The 16,488-nt window shown below is 42.8% G+C and overlaps 1 protein-coding gene across 1 annotated transcript in view; it reads left to right on the forward strand.

The window, feature by feature from the left end:
- Window positions 1–16,277, forward strand: part of slc9a8 (solute carrier family 9 member 8) — a 63,068-nt gene extending 46,791 nt beyond the window's left edge. The window contains exons 9-16 of the mRNA XM_080763125.1: window positions 6,721–6,859; window positions 7,931–8,036; window positions 8,349–8,465; window positions 9,038–9,120; window positions 9,827–9,938; window positions 11,630–11,850; window positions 12,569–12,715; window positions 13,068–16,277. Coding sequence (XP_080619251.1) covers window positions 6,721–6,859; window positions 7,931–8,036; window positions 8,349–8,465; window positions 9,038–9,120; window positions 9,827–9,938; window positions 11,630–11,850; window positions 12,569–12,715; window positions 13,068–13,178 — 1,036 coding nt within the window. The 3' untranslated portion in view covers window positions 13,179–16,277. The remainder of the gene's footprint in view (window positions 1–6,720; window positions 6,860–7,930; window positions 8,037–8,348; window positions 8,466–9,037; window positions 9,121–9,826; window positions 9,939–11,629; window positions 11,851–12,568; window positions 12,716–13,067) is intronic.
- Window positions 16,278–16,488: the final 211 nt, after the last annotated feature.

Raw genomic sequence — 16,488 nt, forward strand, 5'->3', positions numbered from 1 at the left:
TAACATTTCTTCTACATTCTCTAATATTATTGTGTAGACTTCATAAGTAAATGAACTAATACAGGTGTTTAAGGCTCTGTTTACATTTTGTGTACAATGGTTCTCAAAGTGTTTTTTTTATTTTTTATTTCAAAGACCTCCATAGCCCATACAGGGCCATTTGGAACCCACTCAATGACACTGCTACTGTACATACTGTACACCCACTGGTGCAGCAGAGTGTTTCCAGTGAGCCGACATGTGCAATAGCAGCACACCCTGACTCTGTTTGACCGGAATCGAACCGAGCCTTAATAATTAGTATCATCGATGACACCTGTGAAGGAGGTCGGAAGGAAGAGACTCGGAAGTAGGAAGAGTTGTCTCCAAAATGGCGTATGTGCATAGTGGGCGGGGAACCCCCTTTTGGTGTTGGCATTACGTTATGCTTTAGCTATTGAAAAATAGCAGATCTACAAGCTCGTAGCGCGCCACCGAGTGGCGCGCTACGAGCTTGTATAGGTCTGCTATTTTTGAAAAATCGAAGGACTGACATAGAAACATGGCTTTTTCAGAAAACTGTCATTTTCAAACAGACGTTTTTTTAATCTGATCTCAGGTCAGAATGGGTTACGGTCCTCACGGGTATAGTAATATGAGTGCACACACTGACAGGTGGAAACGAGCTGTTGGCAGAGGCTTCCCTCGTTTCGTCTCTCTTGTCATATAATTGGCCGTGTCTTTACTCGCTTCTCGCCGTCGCCTCGGTTTCGGTTTCTGGCGGCCAAGGCTAAACGTGCAGGGCAGCAGCGTGTTGTGAATCTCCAGTGTCAGCCCCGCCCCCATGTGTACTGTGTATATAGTAAATGAAACCATGAATAATACATACACACACACGGCCCGACGGCCCGCCGTTGATTGTCTCGGTTAACACCTCGCTTGGCCACGGTACGTCCAGAGAGCTACGTTACACAACATCCTTCACAGCCAACGTGAAAACCATTAAGACCTGTGGCTGATTCTACAATTTTACACGCACGCACACGCACATTCAGCTAATTATTGTGTGTACTGTACTGGAGCCAGGGCGGGGCGGGGCCGCCCGCGGGGTTTAGAGGCGTGGCTTCACCCCGGCCCGTGACTCCAGGGGCCTGGCCTGTCAGATGATACACCATCACACACAGTCATGACAGACACATACCTTTTACTTGGTCGCACTTTGCAAGACAGGGAGAGCGGGCCCATTAAAAGCATTGCCGCATCTCGCGGCGCTACAAATGTCTTTATCTACATCATGTAAATGTTCACTTAAGAAAATAAACTGGTGTTGACTAATCATTACAAGTACATCCTCTTTTGAAGAGGAAGAGGAAGTCCGTTTGGGTTGTAGCCAACTAACTACCTTGACAGTAGTTGGTTGTGGTGGATTCTACCACAGGTCGTTTCGAGGAAGCAAGCTGATTGGTTGAAAATCACTTCAGTGATGCTTGCGGAACTCGACTTCGTATCGTTCCTGACCGCATCCCTGTCGTGGCAATAATCACGTTAACCCACACCCTCTCGTGTAATATTGCTTAATTTAACACGTGCTTTTAGCCAAAGTTTATATACCATATGAAAACCAGGCATCTTTGACTTTAATACCGTTTAACGCACTTCCAAAGTGTGTACATTGTTTGACTATTAGGTGAGTAGTTCATTCATTGTACAAGTTTCACGCTGGTAAAATCATAAACAACAGCAGCAGCAAGTAAAAGTACCTTTTTAGTACAGTACTTGAGTAAAGGTACTTTGTTGCTTTGCGAGTCTAAACAGCAGGTTACTATAGGTAATGCAACCTTAAGCTCAAGTGCCGGCATAATAATCATTAGACTAATGTCTGTCTCCTGTTCATGTCATTGACACACAGGAGAAAGTTACTTAGATGAGACACTAGGAAGTAGGATTAAACTGTTGTTGTCGGGCAGAAACCATGTATCTGCACGTTTCATCTTTTCAACCTGACATTTAACAGCTCATGAAACGTAAGCAACCTAGTGATGATTGGCTGCCCCCCCAACGCCGCCTAAGCCAGGGGTTCTCAACGTTTTTGTCTGGGGACCCCCGGAAATGCTAGGACTATAGTAAATGATTAAAAAAAAAATCGCTATCAAATTTTGTAAACAAAATACATATTTAGCCCCATGCTCGAATGCCCCTTCCCCCTGTCAAAAACAGTTACAATCCCTAAAACGAAAGAAAGCAGCAAATGAAAAATAATTAACAGTTATCTTTTACTTTCTCTAATAACAAGCTAAAACATGAACCTAGGTTGAAAACCCTTTAAGGAAATTTTATGCATGCACTATGTGTCAGCCTCCTAAGCCCTGACACGACATAACGCGGAAGTCGACTGCTCTTTAACTAGCAACTTTAGCTACAGGAAAGCCATAACAAACAAACACAGTGATTGAACCAACAGAAGAATGTCGGAAACGAACGAACACAACGGCCGGGAGGTTGTTGAGACATACACGTTAGAAAAATAAAAAATAATAAGTTAACGTGATGCCAGAAGTGTTTTAAAGTGAAATACCCTTATAAAGTATGTCTGCGGGTAGAAAAGTGGTATTTCCTGGTAGAATGTCTATTGATATCAACAAAACAATGTGTCCAGAACATTATAGCCTATGTCTAGTTATATTTACAACAAAATAATATATTTATATATATATATGTGTTTTTCCAGTTCTTCCAGAAATAAGGTTAATTAATAGCACTGCTCCAAATGCCACGCTGCCGGCGTTATCGACCCGGAAATAATTATTTGATAGTGGCGGTGATGTAATTATGATTCGGTCGATAAATATTGAACCAATTAAAAGCATTAACCAGAGCTTGTTGTGACTAATAATAAGTACATTGGGTCCATTTAGAACACAGAATCTAACACGGGAACACGGGTGTTCCTCCTTCCATTTCCTCAAAAGTAAACGGTTATGGACATGCAAGGTTTACTGTACACCCGACAGTGACAATATGATTTTGATTTGATCTGCATCTCTTTTAGCCCATCAGCTTCAGTCCTAGACTAGTATCAGTCCTTAAAAGCATATCATTACAGCATACAGATAATGGTAATGCAATACAAATATATGTTCTGTTGTCGTAACCCTTATCAGTTGCTGTAAGTAACTAGTATTGGATGAGAGTTGGCGGGGAAATGGCCTCATTACTAAGTTCCAGTCAAGTCACTAAATGTTAACACTGTTGTTTGGGAAACAACAAAAGTGAATGGAGGAGTGAGTGACGCACAACCGCTCACACGTATCCATTCACACCTGTGGTTCCAAACCTGTGATCCGGGGTCCACTGTTGGGCTATTAGGAGGATAGGATAATTTAAACATTGTATGAATGTAATGGACAAATTCATTCATAGTGCAAGTGGTCCCCAAATATATGGCCAACACACTTAAGACTTGATTGATGACAGTTTTCTGAATTCGATTTTTCAAAAATAGCAGACCTACAAGCTCGCAGCGCGCCACTCGGTGGCGCGCTATGAGCTTGTAGATCTGCTATTTTTCAATTGCTAAAGCATAACATGGTGCTAACACCAAAAGTGGTTCCCGCCCAAAATGGGTTAAAACCTTGCAAAGGAAGTTTTACTTTTTGTAGGTGTACCATGCTATAGTTCCATTGATCCGAGCCAAAACACCATTGATTGATCGATTAAAATAAACATTCTCTGAAATTGTAATACAAGGCCCACCCGTCTGACCACTTTCAGCTGCCGTGACAGGTGGTCAGATGAGTAGGAACACTTTAGAGATTCTTGTGGCGCTGATTCAGGAAAAGTCCAATGCATCGAGTGGTGGTGGAGTGAAGTTCATTTACTTTTTAAAGGACAACTTTGGTTTTTTTCAACCAAGGTTCATGTTTTAGGTTGTAGATAAAGTAAAAGATGAGTGTTATTTGTTTTTTATTTGCTGCTTTCTTTCGTTTTAGGGATTTTAGCTGTTTTTGACAGGGGGGCGGGGGCATTCGAACATGGGGCTAAATATGTATTTGTTTACACAATTTTATAGCGATTTATTATTTTATCATTTACTATAGTCCTACTATAGACCCCAGGAAATTACATCTGGCCACAAAAGATCACAGGATATACTGAATTTGAAGGCGGGTACTACTGTGTTGCATGGCTCAACATGTCAGTTTGTCACCCCCTGCACATTCAGTAGATCATGTGATCTTTTGTGGCCAAATGTAATTTCCTGGGGTCTAGTAGGACTATAGTAAATTAAATACAAATAAATCGTTATAAAATGGTGTAAAAAAAAATACATATTTAGCCCCATGTTCGAATGCCCCCGCCCCCCTGTCAAAAATAGCTAAAATCCCTAAAACGAAAGAAAGCAGCAAATGGAAAAAAAATAACACTCATCTTTTACTTGATCTAATAACAACCTAAAACACGAACCTTGGTTGGAAAAAACTAAAGTTGTCCTTTAATGCCGTTTGGCCGGGAAACGGCTTCAGTCTTCCAGTTAATGAGCTATTTGATCTGTTCAGTCTGTGTTTGGCAAACAAACCGTGATGGAGGAATGACTCACCAGAAAGCAGCGCAGCACACACACACACTGTTCAGTTACGCTAAATATACAAGGTTATTATAGTTTAGCTGTTTGTGTTACATTACAGTTCACTTTAATTGCGAACGCAGTGATTGCGAACGCAGTGAGCACTTACTATGAGACCTAGCAGATCATGTCTGTCTGTCTGTCTGTCTGTGTGTGTGTGTCCCCTTTGTGCCCATATATGGAGCTGAGTGATTTGTTTGTGATTGATGCAACACACTCCATATTTGGACGTATAGCTGCTTTGGGGACTCCTTATATGGTTATGGCTAAGTTAAAAACTTAACTTAAAAATAACTTAACTCAAATATGTACGAGCTGCGTTCGCTTCCCGCGTTTGTGCGTCTTACTGGTTGGTCTTTGAGGTGGGTTTGCTAGTTTAGTTGTCGCTTGGTTTTAGCTTAGTTTTGTATTAGTTCGCTTTTAGGATTCGCTTTTATTTTAATATTGCATTGTCAGTAAAAAAAAAAAACAAGCTCACATTGTGTCACGAGCTTGTAGATTGTGCATTTGGACCGTTTTTTTACAACGACGCTTAAAACTGGCACAGCTAAACATATTTACCATTATACAGTACACCGCAAATACCACGTTTATGTATGAAATATTGTCCAAGACTAACATTAAGGACATTTTCTCTCTTTTCTCTTTTTTAAAACAACTCTGGTACAGTGCATACAGTATGCACACATATACAGTATACAAAGGCTGCTTACATTGTCAGTGATGCCCAATGGACAGCAGATGGTTGCATTTGGTAGTGGTGCGCCATTGCCCTCTAGAGTAAGATTACATGTACTACAATGCAATGTGTGAAAGCCGCTCTTCAAGTTGGCAGTGCTGCAGAATGAAACCGTGATGTATACTACCAAGTACCACATTTAGAAAATACATAAATAATCACACCTGTGTGAAGTGAGGGCCGCTCTTATCATCGTACATCATCATGACGTTTGACGTAACATGTCGATTTGCTCAGACACGTGACGTAAATTCTCCATTCATTGTCAATTGGAATTTAAGACAAAAATAGCTGAATATAGGAGGGGCTGACTCCTCGAAAACACAGGGAAATTATCCTTCTACTAATCACAATCATTTTAACCACTTTATCCTTTATGTTGACTGCTCATAAATACAGATCTACAAGCTCAGAGTCTTGCTCTGCCAGCTTAACATCTGCTATCTTTTAGCATTTTTGAAAAATCTTGAATGTAGGCTATTTGAAAACAATGTAATGTTTTAACGCATATCTTCTCTTCTGGGGGTCCCTGGCACAAAACCTTTTCAGATGTCGAATCTGTGGCCAAAATACATATCAATTTGGGGGTCCTTGACATGAAAAATCTGACTCACTCCTTTCTTTCTTCTATGAATTCTCCGGCTTGTACTGTTACTGTTACTTGTGGAGCTTCTTCCACATTGGTTACAGTTGTAGTGTTTCTGTACGTTATCTTGTTTCTTGTATGAAACAAAATGAGTTACAAGATGTATTTATATCAGCCACATAGCGTCTTACGTTGTCACAACCCTAAACAAACATTACATTCCATAGACTTGGCTGGCAAATGATTTTCATCACGAGTGGTCTAAACCAACATATCCCATAGTCTTGGCTGCCATATGACGTCACGTCATAATATGGTCCCACGCAAAAAGGGACCAGATGTCCCTTTTTGTGTGGGACAGTCCCTCATTTCCAAGACTTTTCAGGAGTCCCACAAATTGAGACCCTGTCCCACATTGTGACTGACAGGCATCAGTGTTCAAATGCCCTAATAGTTTAGTCCCCTAATAGTTGGCCTTCTGTTGTAAAGCTCTCTGTGTCTCTTCCTGCAAGATGTGTTTTTAAGCCTGTTAAAATATCGTAACAATAAAGCATGATTTTAAAACAAAATATGAGACACCAGAGGAGTTTATAAATGATAGCCAATAGGCCTATGGTCGAATATGACATCAAGGCATTTTTATAGCAACTCAAGTAGTAAGTTGCTAACCCAGTACTCCAGTATCGCTTGTGTGGGACAACTTGTCCCACACAGCCTCAAAAGGTTTAGGAACCACTGGCTTAGACCACACATCTTATCTTGTTTTGTTTGTTGTTCCTCTCTTTCTTCCAGCACGGCAGAGGGTTTCACCAGCTCAGACAACTCCGGGGTAACCGGCTGGGAGACGTTTCTCCAAGCCCTGGGATACTTCCTCAAAATGTTCTTTGGTTCTGCAGCTCTAGGAACTCTGACGGGCCTCATCTCTGCTCTCGTATCCTTATATACATACCTGTGTGTGTGTGTGTGTGTGTGTGTGTGTGTGTACTGTATGACTGTGAGAAAAACGGACAATGTGAAGACCATTTTCCTGGTCCTAACAAGGAAAATTGTTTTTTTTTTATGGTTGAAAAAGGATACAATAATTTAGAAAAAGATTCATGTTGCTATTAGGGTCAGGATGAGACATGTAGAGCAGAGGTTCCCAACCACTCGTACGCGAGAAGGGGATCTCAAGTTTTCCCGTCGTGTTTTCAAATCCATTTGAAAACACGACTATAGTAAATAGAGAGGACAAACACATTAGTGCATATTTGGCCATTGCGCGTAGAGCGCGACCCTCAATCACCCTTTGGAATGCAAACGCATGCCTTTCAGTCAGCCTTTGTATCCTACTCGTCTGTGGCAAGTATCTCTTTGAGAACATTCTGTACTTCTAACCTCGCGTCGCCAGGCTTTCCACCTCGCATACTGAGTGCGGGGGGGAACGACACATCTGGCGTGCCCAAAATGTCTTCACCGTTCAATGTCTGCTCACTGAGCAGCATCAGCGGAACAACGACAAACAGCTGCAGCCCATTTCATCACCCTCGCGCTAATGAAACAAAACGCTATACACTCTGTGACGGTACAGGGTTATTATTTCATGTCGAAAAAAACATTCAAGTATCAGAAGATGATGTTATCCAGGTTAAAGTAGGCTAATGCGTCACTCAAAATCATACTATCATTGCTGATATAACAGCATTTAGGTCAATGATATAACATTATGTTGTGATAATATCGCAGCTATTTAAGGGCCAGTCAACAGTACTACAGACGAAAAACAGTTTTAAGTCCAAATGTTATTCTGACCCCTCCACGAAATGGCTTCGTTGTCCTGACCCCTTATCCATCATTTATACATTATGGATAATTAGTGAGGACTTAAACAGTTTTTCGTCTGTAGTACTCGTGAGAACGTTTTGGTACGATGACGCACGACGCACATGTATGTTTATATATATATATATATATATATTTCCTTGAAGTCGTTGTCTTTGAGCTCCTTGACTCCTTGCTCCAGTGTCTCAAACACTTTGATCTGAGGAAGACTCCATCTCTGGAGTTCGGAATGATGATCATCTTTGCCTACCTGCCTTATGGCCTGGCAGAAGGCATCAAGCTGTCTGGTGGGTGCACACACGCACGCACGCACGCACACACACACACACAGTCACACACACGCACACAGTCACACACAGTCACACACACACACACACACACACACACACACACACACACACACACACACAGAGAGAGAAAGGAAAGGATTATTTGCAGGAACGAAACACTGAAAACACCAGCACACGTCAAACTACATCCTTGGCAGTGTGGGCTTTGGATTGACATCATGCGTCAACAATATACGTCCATGGCCGTCAATGAGGTAACGAACGGGTTAATGTTATGTGTTTTACTCTGCTTGTGTCCGTCCCTCACAGGCATCATGGCCATCCTGTTCTCTGGCATCGTGATGTCTCACTACACCCATCACAACCTGTCTCCCGTCACCCAGATTCTGATGCAGCAGACGCTACGCAGTGTGGCCTTCATGTGTGGTCAGTATAATCCTGTTCCCCTGTCCCATCCTATCCCACCACAACCCACTCCTCGCCTCTGTGTGGTCAGTATAGTTCCTGTTCCCCTGTCCCGAAACCGCACCCTATCCCACCACAACCCACTCCTCGCCTTTTGTGTGTCTAGTAACCCTGTTCCTCTGTTCGACACCGCTCCCACCCAGACTCACGCCTCTCCTCTTCTTTTTTTTTTTTGAGGGGCAGCTTTTGTACCCACACGTCTCAATATTTGAATTGGCAATGAAAGGAGAAATTGGGTCAAATGTTTGCCAAATATGATGTAAATTCGGACGATGACAAGAGCCCATGGAGTGGAAGGAAAGTTATGTTTTCACCCTATGTTTGTTGGATATATGTCTCCATTCATATTCATACGATATGTCTCCAATTATTCATATGAAACTTTATGAAAAGGTTTGACCTGGGGAAATGATTAACCAACAGGAAGAAGGTTAATTAAACGATAACATCATTACCATAATTATGCCCTGAGCATTCATCATCGGCTGGGTGTGGCTCGGGGTGAATAAAGCTCTGCTTTTTCATCTTTACAGAAACGTGCGTGTTTGCCTTCCTGGGTCTCTCCATCTTCAGCTTCCCTCACAAGTTTGAACTATCCTTCGTCATCTGGTGCATCGTAAGTGCTGTGTGCTGTTGACCTTTTTGAAAGCTTTTTAAGAAATGGTTTTTCACACCGGGTAAAGTGCAGCACACGTCTCAGGAGCGTCTCTGATTGCTTTAGCTCTGATAAGACCGTATGAGAGGCCGTGTCCACAGCTGCCACTGCAGAGGGACAAACGAGTACTTAAATCTGATACTGCTACCATGCAGGAACCCTTTAATACTGTATATCTTACCTGACGGCAGTATTACTCAGAGTAAAGTAGATGGGAGAGGTCAGACACTATTATACAGTACCCATAGAGCTGGGAGAGGTCAGACACTATTATACATACAGTACCCATCAGGGCCGGTTCTAGGCATAGGTGAACTAAGCGGTCGCCTAGGGCCTCAACCACTGAGGGGGCCACATCACAGGGAGAAGATTTTTTTTTCCTTTCATGTATCCCCTATCCCTTACATGGGCTACTGGCCACATGTGGCCCCCACCTAGCTTCTTAATTTTGATCTCAAAGTGCACCAGATTGAAGCATTTTCATGGCAAATTTACAATTTTTTCTGGACCCCGAGTGAGCTAGCGCCCCCCCGGCGCCTCAGAAAAATATGTTGCTTGGGGCCTCAAAAGGCCTAGAACCGGCACTGGTACCCATAGAGATGGGAGAGGTCAGACACTATTATACATACAGTACCCACAGAGCTGTGCGTTGTCTATCTCTCTACAGTTCCTGGTTCTCCTGGGCCGGGCGGTGAACATCTTCCCTCTGTCCTTCCTGCTCAACTTCTTCAGAGATCACAAGATCACGCCCAAGATGATGTGCATCATGTGGTTCAGTGGTAAGCACATTGACCTGCATTATTTTCACTCATTTACCGTAGTAGAGTCCAATAATGTCTTTCTCTGGGCCAAACTCTAAGGCTTTGCTTCTCAAAATGGAGTTCCCAGGGGGGTCCTTGGAGGAGTTTCAGGAGGGGGGTCCCCAGTAACATTTGTTACCATGGCTATTTTTTGAAAATTCGAAAAGTGTTTTTTAAATCACAAATCTTCTCTTCCGACTCCACGGCCAAATATAGATCAATTTTTGGGTCCTTGGCATGAAAAGGTCTGAGAACCACTGCTTTAAGGGATGATCTGTTACTATTATATCCATATTTCCATTATGAGGAACATGAATGACCTCTTCAGGCCCGATCATCCACAGAGACAACGTATTCAACCTACAGGCCAGGACATCACCCACTCTACAAAAAATAAATAAATAAATCAAACGAAGAAGGTTAATTTGTTAGAAAATCCCCCCCCAAACGTAACTCGGAAACCCTAAAGGAGGCTTCGGGTCAGCCACAATAACACCGGCAGCCTGGCTCCTCAGCATGTCATTGTTTTTTTTCTCCCGATATATCGCCCTATACCTGGAATGTCTATTCCTAGGTATTTCCGCTCCTTTCCTCATTAACCCATTTTGGGGGCGGGAAAAATAGCTATTGAAAAATAGCAGATCCACAAGCTCATACGAGCTTGTAGGTCTAGCTATTTTTTGAAAAATCGAAGAACGACTGACATAGAAACATAGCTTTTTTCAGAAAACTGTCAGGATGTAGAAGACATTTTTAGATCTGATCTCAGGTCCGAATGGGTTAAACAAAGGTTTAGTCTCTCTCTCCCTGCCAGGTCTGAGAGGTGCCATCCTTTCCTCCATTAAAGGTTTAGTCTTTCTCCCTGCCAGGTCTGAGAGGTGCCATCCTTTCCTCCATTAAAGGTTTAGTCTTTCTCCCTGCCAGGTCTGAGAGGTGCCATCCTTTCCTCCATTAAAGGTTTAGTCTCTCTTTCCCCTGCCAGGCCTGAGAGGTGCCATCCTTTCCTCCATTAAAGGTTTAGTCTCTCTTTCCCCTGCCAGGTCTGAGAGGTGCCATCCTTTCCTCCATTAAAGGTTTAGTCTCTCTCCCCTGCCAGGTCTGAGAGGTGCCATCCTTTCCTCCATTAACACTAATTTTGCCGGAAGTGCATCAAAATAAGAGCTCCGGGGTGCCAGAGTAGTCGCCAGAGTAGTGATCGCTTTTACTCTGAAAGCCATGAACCAGAAACACTTTCTTAAAAAAGTTGACTTGACAAAGTGACCTCACAATCCCCGATCATCTTAATATATTTATATACGCTCCAAAAAGCGTTCATATTTTGCGGGAGAGACGGATGAGGAGCAGAAATGAAGCGCCAGCATGTCGATCCTTTTAACACCACGGAGAGCGCCCTGGATGAGGAGATACGAGTCATTCTTTCCGCCGCGCTAACATGGGAGTCAATGACAAGCTAATAGTTGCACAGAGCGTTAGCATACGGCAAGGGAAAAGCGAAATGCCAAAAAAAAAAATAGGAATAATTCTGAATATTCTTATCTCGCCCCGTGTCGTTTGGACGTCGCTAGGACGTCCACAGACGTCGAAGGCACCTCTCGGTTCCAATCCTTATGACGTTTCCAGACGTATTATGTACAGGATGTGTTAAAGGTTTAGTCTCTCTCCCCTGCCAGGTCTGAGAGGTGCCATCCCGTACGCCCTGAGCCTCCACCTGGGCCTGGAGCCCGTGGAGAAGCGCCAGCTGATCGGCACCACCACCATCATCATCGTCCTCTTCACCATCCTGCTCATGGGCGGCGGCACCATGCCCCTCATACGCCTCATGGACATCGAGGAGAGCCAGACGCGGCGCAAGAACAAGAAGGGCATCACGCTCAGCAAGACCGAGAAAATGGTAATAATTAAGCCATGTTACACGAGAGGGTGTGCTTTACCGTGACGATTGGCACGACAGTGATGCATTTTGGTCACCGTTTGTTTTACGTCACCATTACATCACCTAATCAAAATGAGTTACACTTTATTATATTAGCACTTCACTCAATTCACACGGGTGTGATTTTATTAATATACTGTATATGCTCATTATAACATAACCATCTGAGGTCTACAAGTAAAAAGAAAAAAATTACATTTGGTATTTGGAATTCCTCAACCTAGCCCCCTTTGATTTCACTAAGAACAGGTGCTCATGTACACACACACACACGCACACACACACACACACACACACACACACACACACACACACACACACACACACACACACACACACACACTTGACCGCTGGATGGAACCTAGTTATTCCATCCTCTTGTCCATTGCCAGCCAACCCCCACACAGACATCAAAGAGTTGATTGTGGTGTCTTACGTAGCACATTGCGTCAACGGTGGCGTGAAGCGCACGACTCAGGAGACACAGGAACACACACACACACACACACACGCACACACAAACACACACACACACACACACACACACCAATCAACGCTGGCATAAATTCAGAGGGGCCCAGAGACCGCAAAATACACAAAGTATCTTCAAATTGTCATTTCATCGACCTCCTCTCACCTCTGAAGCCGTTTCTTTCTCACCCGGTTTATTCCACAGGGTAATGCTTTAGAGTCGGAGCATCTGTCGGAGCTCACAGAGGAGGAGTACGAGGCCCACATCTACCAGAGACAAGACCTCAAGGGCTTCCTGTGGCTCGACGCCAAATACCTCAACCCCTTCTTCACTAGGAGACTCACACAGGAGGTGTGTGACTGTGTGTGTGTGTGTGTGTGTGTGTGTGTGTGTGTGTGTGTGTGTGTGTGTCACTACACCCACCCACACCCCCTTTTGACCTTCCCTCACCTCGAAACCCCGATCCGGGTCACAGTAGCAATGTGACGCCCGGGATTCTAACCCGTGTAGAAAGTCAACATATTGAACACTACTAGCCAAAAGGGAATTCCCCCGTTGGCCTGTTAGGCTTTTGGTCATCAGGCAGGCGGGGCTCTATACTGCTATATACATAAAGACCCCTTTATGACGATTTGTTATAGTATTACGGTATTTATGTCACATACAGTTTTTTTGTATGTAACGTGAGTGTTTTTTTTGCCAGGACCTGCTCCATGGCCGCATCCAGATGAAGACGCTGACCAACAAGTGGTACGAGGAGGTCCGCCAGGGACCGTCGGGGTCCGAAGACGACGACGAAGCCGAGTTGCTTTGAACAGCCTCGCACTCTTAGTGACGTCAATCGCAATTGATTTGACCGGGGATCATTTAACCTGGTATCCAGACCGATTTCGCTCCGTTCAGCGTTTTTTTATTTTTTTACTTTGCCTCTCGGTCTGACTCTCTTCCTTTTGAGCCCGATTTCCGAAAACGTTGCATAGGTCACGTCATTTCTGATTGGATAGTGCTTTCAACGAATCACAGTAGAAGGGAAGTGACATGCTCTGGTCCCTGTCCTGCGCCACAGACTGACCAATCAGAATCCGCTGCGCCTGGATGTCCGGAAGCACCCCTTTCACAGAATGACCAATCTGAATCCTGGATGTCCCGGGAAGCACCCTTTTTAGAGACTGAGAAGCCAAGTGGGAAGAAATGGTCCTCTGTCCAGAGCGATGCTGCTGGGTGTCTCTGTGAGTATGTCCTCTGGCTCTTTTCCACTACCAAGGGTGAAGTGCAATCGGAAAAATCTCCCGGTTGGGAAAGGCTTCCCTAACTAAAGTTCGGGGAGTCGGGTCCTATGGAGGTGCACAGGTTCTGAGGGAAAGGTTCTGGGACCGCCCATCCGAAATTAAAAATGACGTAAATTTGTAGTTTTATCACCTCCCTTTCCGATGAAAACTTTGGTTTTCCAGAAGGAGTCACGCTTAACCCAGAACTACACCACCACCGATGCCAGATTTTTAAGTCCAATCTAGTCCAATTTATTTATTTTATGTTTTGGCTGATATTTTGTAAAAGAAAAGGAGCAATCACACAACAGCTTGCTACTTATTTGATTTATTTATTTTTCCTTTTGATGCCATGACATGCACAGGAAGGGTAGTGTAGGCCTGAGGCCGATTCTAAAAACGCCTCTAAATCCTGACCTAGGTTTTCTGAAAGACTTCAAATATTTATATAGCAGCATCAGTTTGTTTTACATTTTTGAATACTGTACATACTGTACAGAACCCCAAAATGGGTTCCTGCCCTGAAGGTGTTAACCACATGGGTTAACCACATATCCATATTCTGCTGAAAAGCATTCGCAGAATTTAGCTGATAATGTAATAATAAGTATGGCAATTATACCAGCTCACACAGAATTAAATCAGAAAAGTCATTATTATAGAGTCCAGCCAGAACCACCCATGAAGGGGACATACAGTACGTAATTTAAACAAAAACGATTAACTTTTTTTTTTAAATGTTTTCTTATCTTTTTCTTTTTTTGCCAGCCCCTCCTTTTGTCCCCACACGTCTCAATTGACAATGAAAGGTGAAATTAGGTCAAATGCCCCCCAAATATGACGTAAATTGTGTCCCCACACGTCTCATATTTGCCATTGACGATGAAATGAGAAATTAGGTCAAATGTCTGCCAAATATGACAAATAAATGTGTACGTTGACAAGAGCTCCCCACACTTTTACATTTAAATGTGGCCTATTTTTGCCATTGTATATCATTTATCTGGGTTATTGGTATCGGCCACTTTTTTTTACTTAATATATATATTTAAGTGAAGTTATTTGTCATACCTACTCCATGCAATTGTTTACAAAGCCTAAATAGATGTCAGTGAATGAGTTACTGCGTAGCCTGTGTTGAGAGGCACTTACGTGCGCTTTCAGGAAACGCCTGTAAAATAAGGCAAGCCTTCGTAAGGACCACATGTAAGGCAAAACCCGGCCAATGATTTTATTTTAATGACAATCGTCAAGTAAAACGTCATGATCCTGACAGCGACTGAGGTTGTCTTAGTTCTGGTAGTGGGAAAGAGTCATTGAATGACCTCATGCAGATCTTGTTGTGTTCACCGTCTCACTCGATGTTTGATCGAAGGACTTTGATCAGTGGCCGTTATGGGTTGTAAACCACTCAGTCTGTCACTACCACCACCATGACCTTTATATACTGCAGACAGACTATATCATTGAGTCCAGTGATTCTCAACCTGTGGGCCAGAAAAGCTTGAGAATTACAGATTGGCCTGAGCCAAGCCAAAATGTGCACAGAATACATGACCCTTATATACAGGCCTTTCTCATTGAGCCTGAGCCAAGCCAAAGTGTGCACACAATACAGAGTGTTGCTGTCAAAAACTGAAAAAAATGTGTGTAAAGACATGTGAAAATTCATATAGAAACTGGACAAATGTGTAAAGACATGTGAAAATGTATATTGTTCATACAAATGCCTATAGTTGCTATACAAGGGACAAGGGAAATTACCGTATCCTGAGAGAGAAGTTATTTATAATTGCTGAAAATTGCTGATCGATGTACATGCTCACAATGTGTCACATTGTGAGCATGTAGATTGGCTATTTTCAGCAAAGATATTTATTTAGTTTTTATTTAAATACACTAGTATAGTAGTATGCGCGACTCCTAAGGGTCAACTAACTAGGGTTTGTAAGACAGTGGTTATAAAAACGGATTATTTCCTGACAGTTCTCCCATAAAAAGCAATACTACTACAGCACCTTCTCACTGTTTCGGTTTGTAGTTTATCAAAAATGGCTTGTTGTTATGCGGGTAAATGTTGATTTTTATTTATTTAAATTAAAACATTTTAATGAATGTCTTAATTCCAGTATGCTGCGGTGGGAAGTTTAACCAAAACATGTTTGATTGCTGCTCTTGTATCGGAAATGTTCAAATCAACCACAATAGAAATGGCCCACGACATTCCTCACTGTCGGGGAGGACGAAAACCGTTGAAATCGGGCATTAATTTATGGAGGGGAAAAATTAAGAAGTTGAAATGGGGAGGTATACAAGGTTTCTGCCTAACGGTGATGTTCAAAATCTCAATATAATTTGGAAATACAATAGTAATGCTATTATTTCTCTTTTAATTGATACAGTACATACGAGTTGCTTCCTTTTTATGTCGAATTACATTACATTTTATTAGTTGTTATTTTGTTTTTATTGTTCTCACCTGGGTTTCCTTCTGCATTGTGTACCAGTGGTTTTCAAAGTGGAGACCAAGGACGCCATGTCCTTAACCCATTCTGACCTGAGATCAGATTCATACCAGGTTTCCGCTGGACACACACTTGCTCTGATGAACCCATTCTGACCTGATATCAGATTTAAAAAAAGTTTCAGTCGCTCTTCGATTTAAAAAAAATAGCAGACCTACAAGCTCGTAGCGCGCCACTCGGTGGCGCGCTATGAGCTTGTAGATCTGCTATTTTTCAATAGCTAAAGCATGACATGATGCTAACACCAAAATGGGTTCCCGTTCAGAATGGGTTAAGAGGGGATCATCAGCTAAATGAGTTAATATACAGGTAGCATAGAAGTGATTGTAAC

Source organism: Protomyctophum bolini (assembly GCF_963924005.1).
Source record: "Protomyctophum bolini genome assembly, chromosome: 5".
Taxonomy (NCBI): domain Eukaryota; kingdom Metazoa; phylum Chordata; class Actinopteri; order Myctophiformes; family Myctophidae; genus Protomyctophum; species Protomyctophum bolini.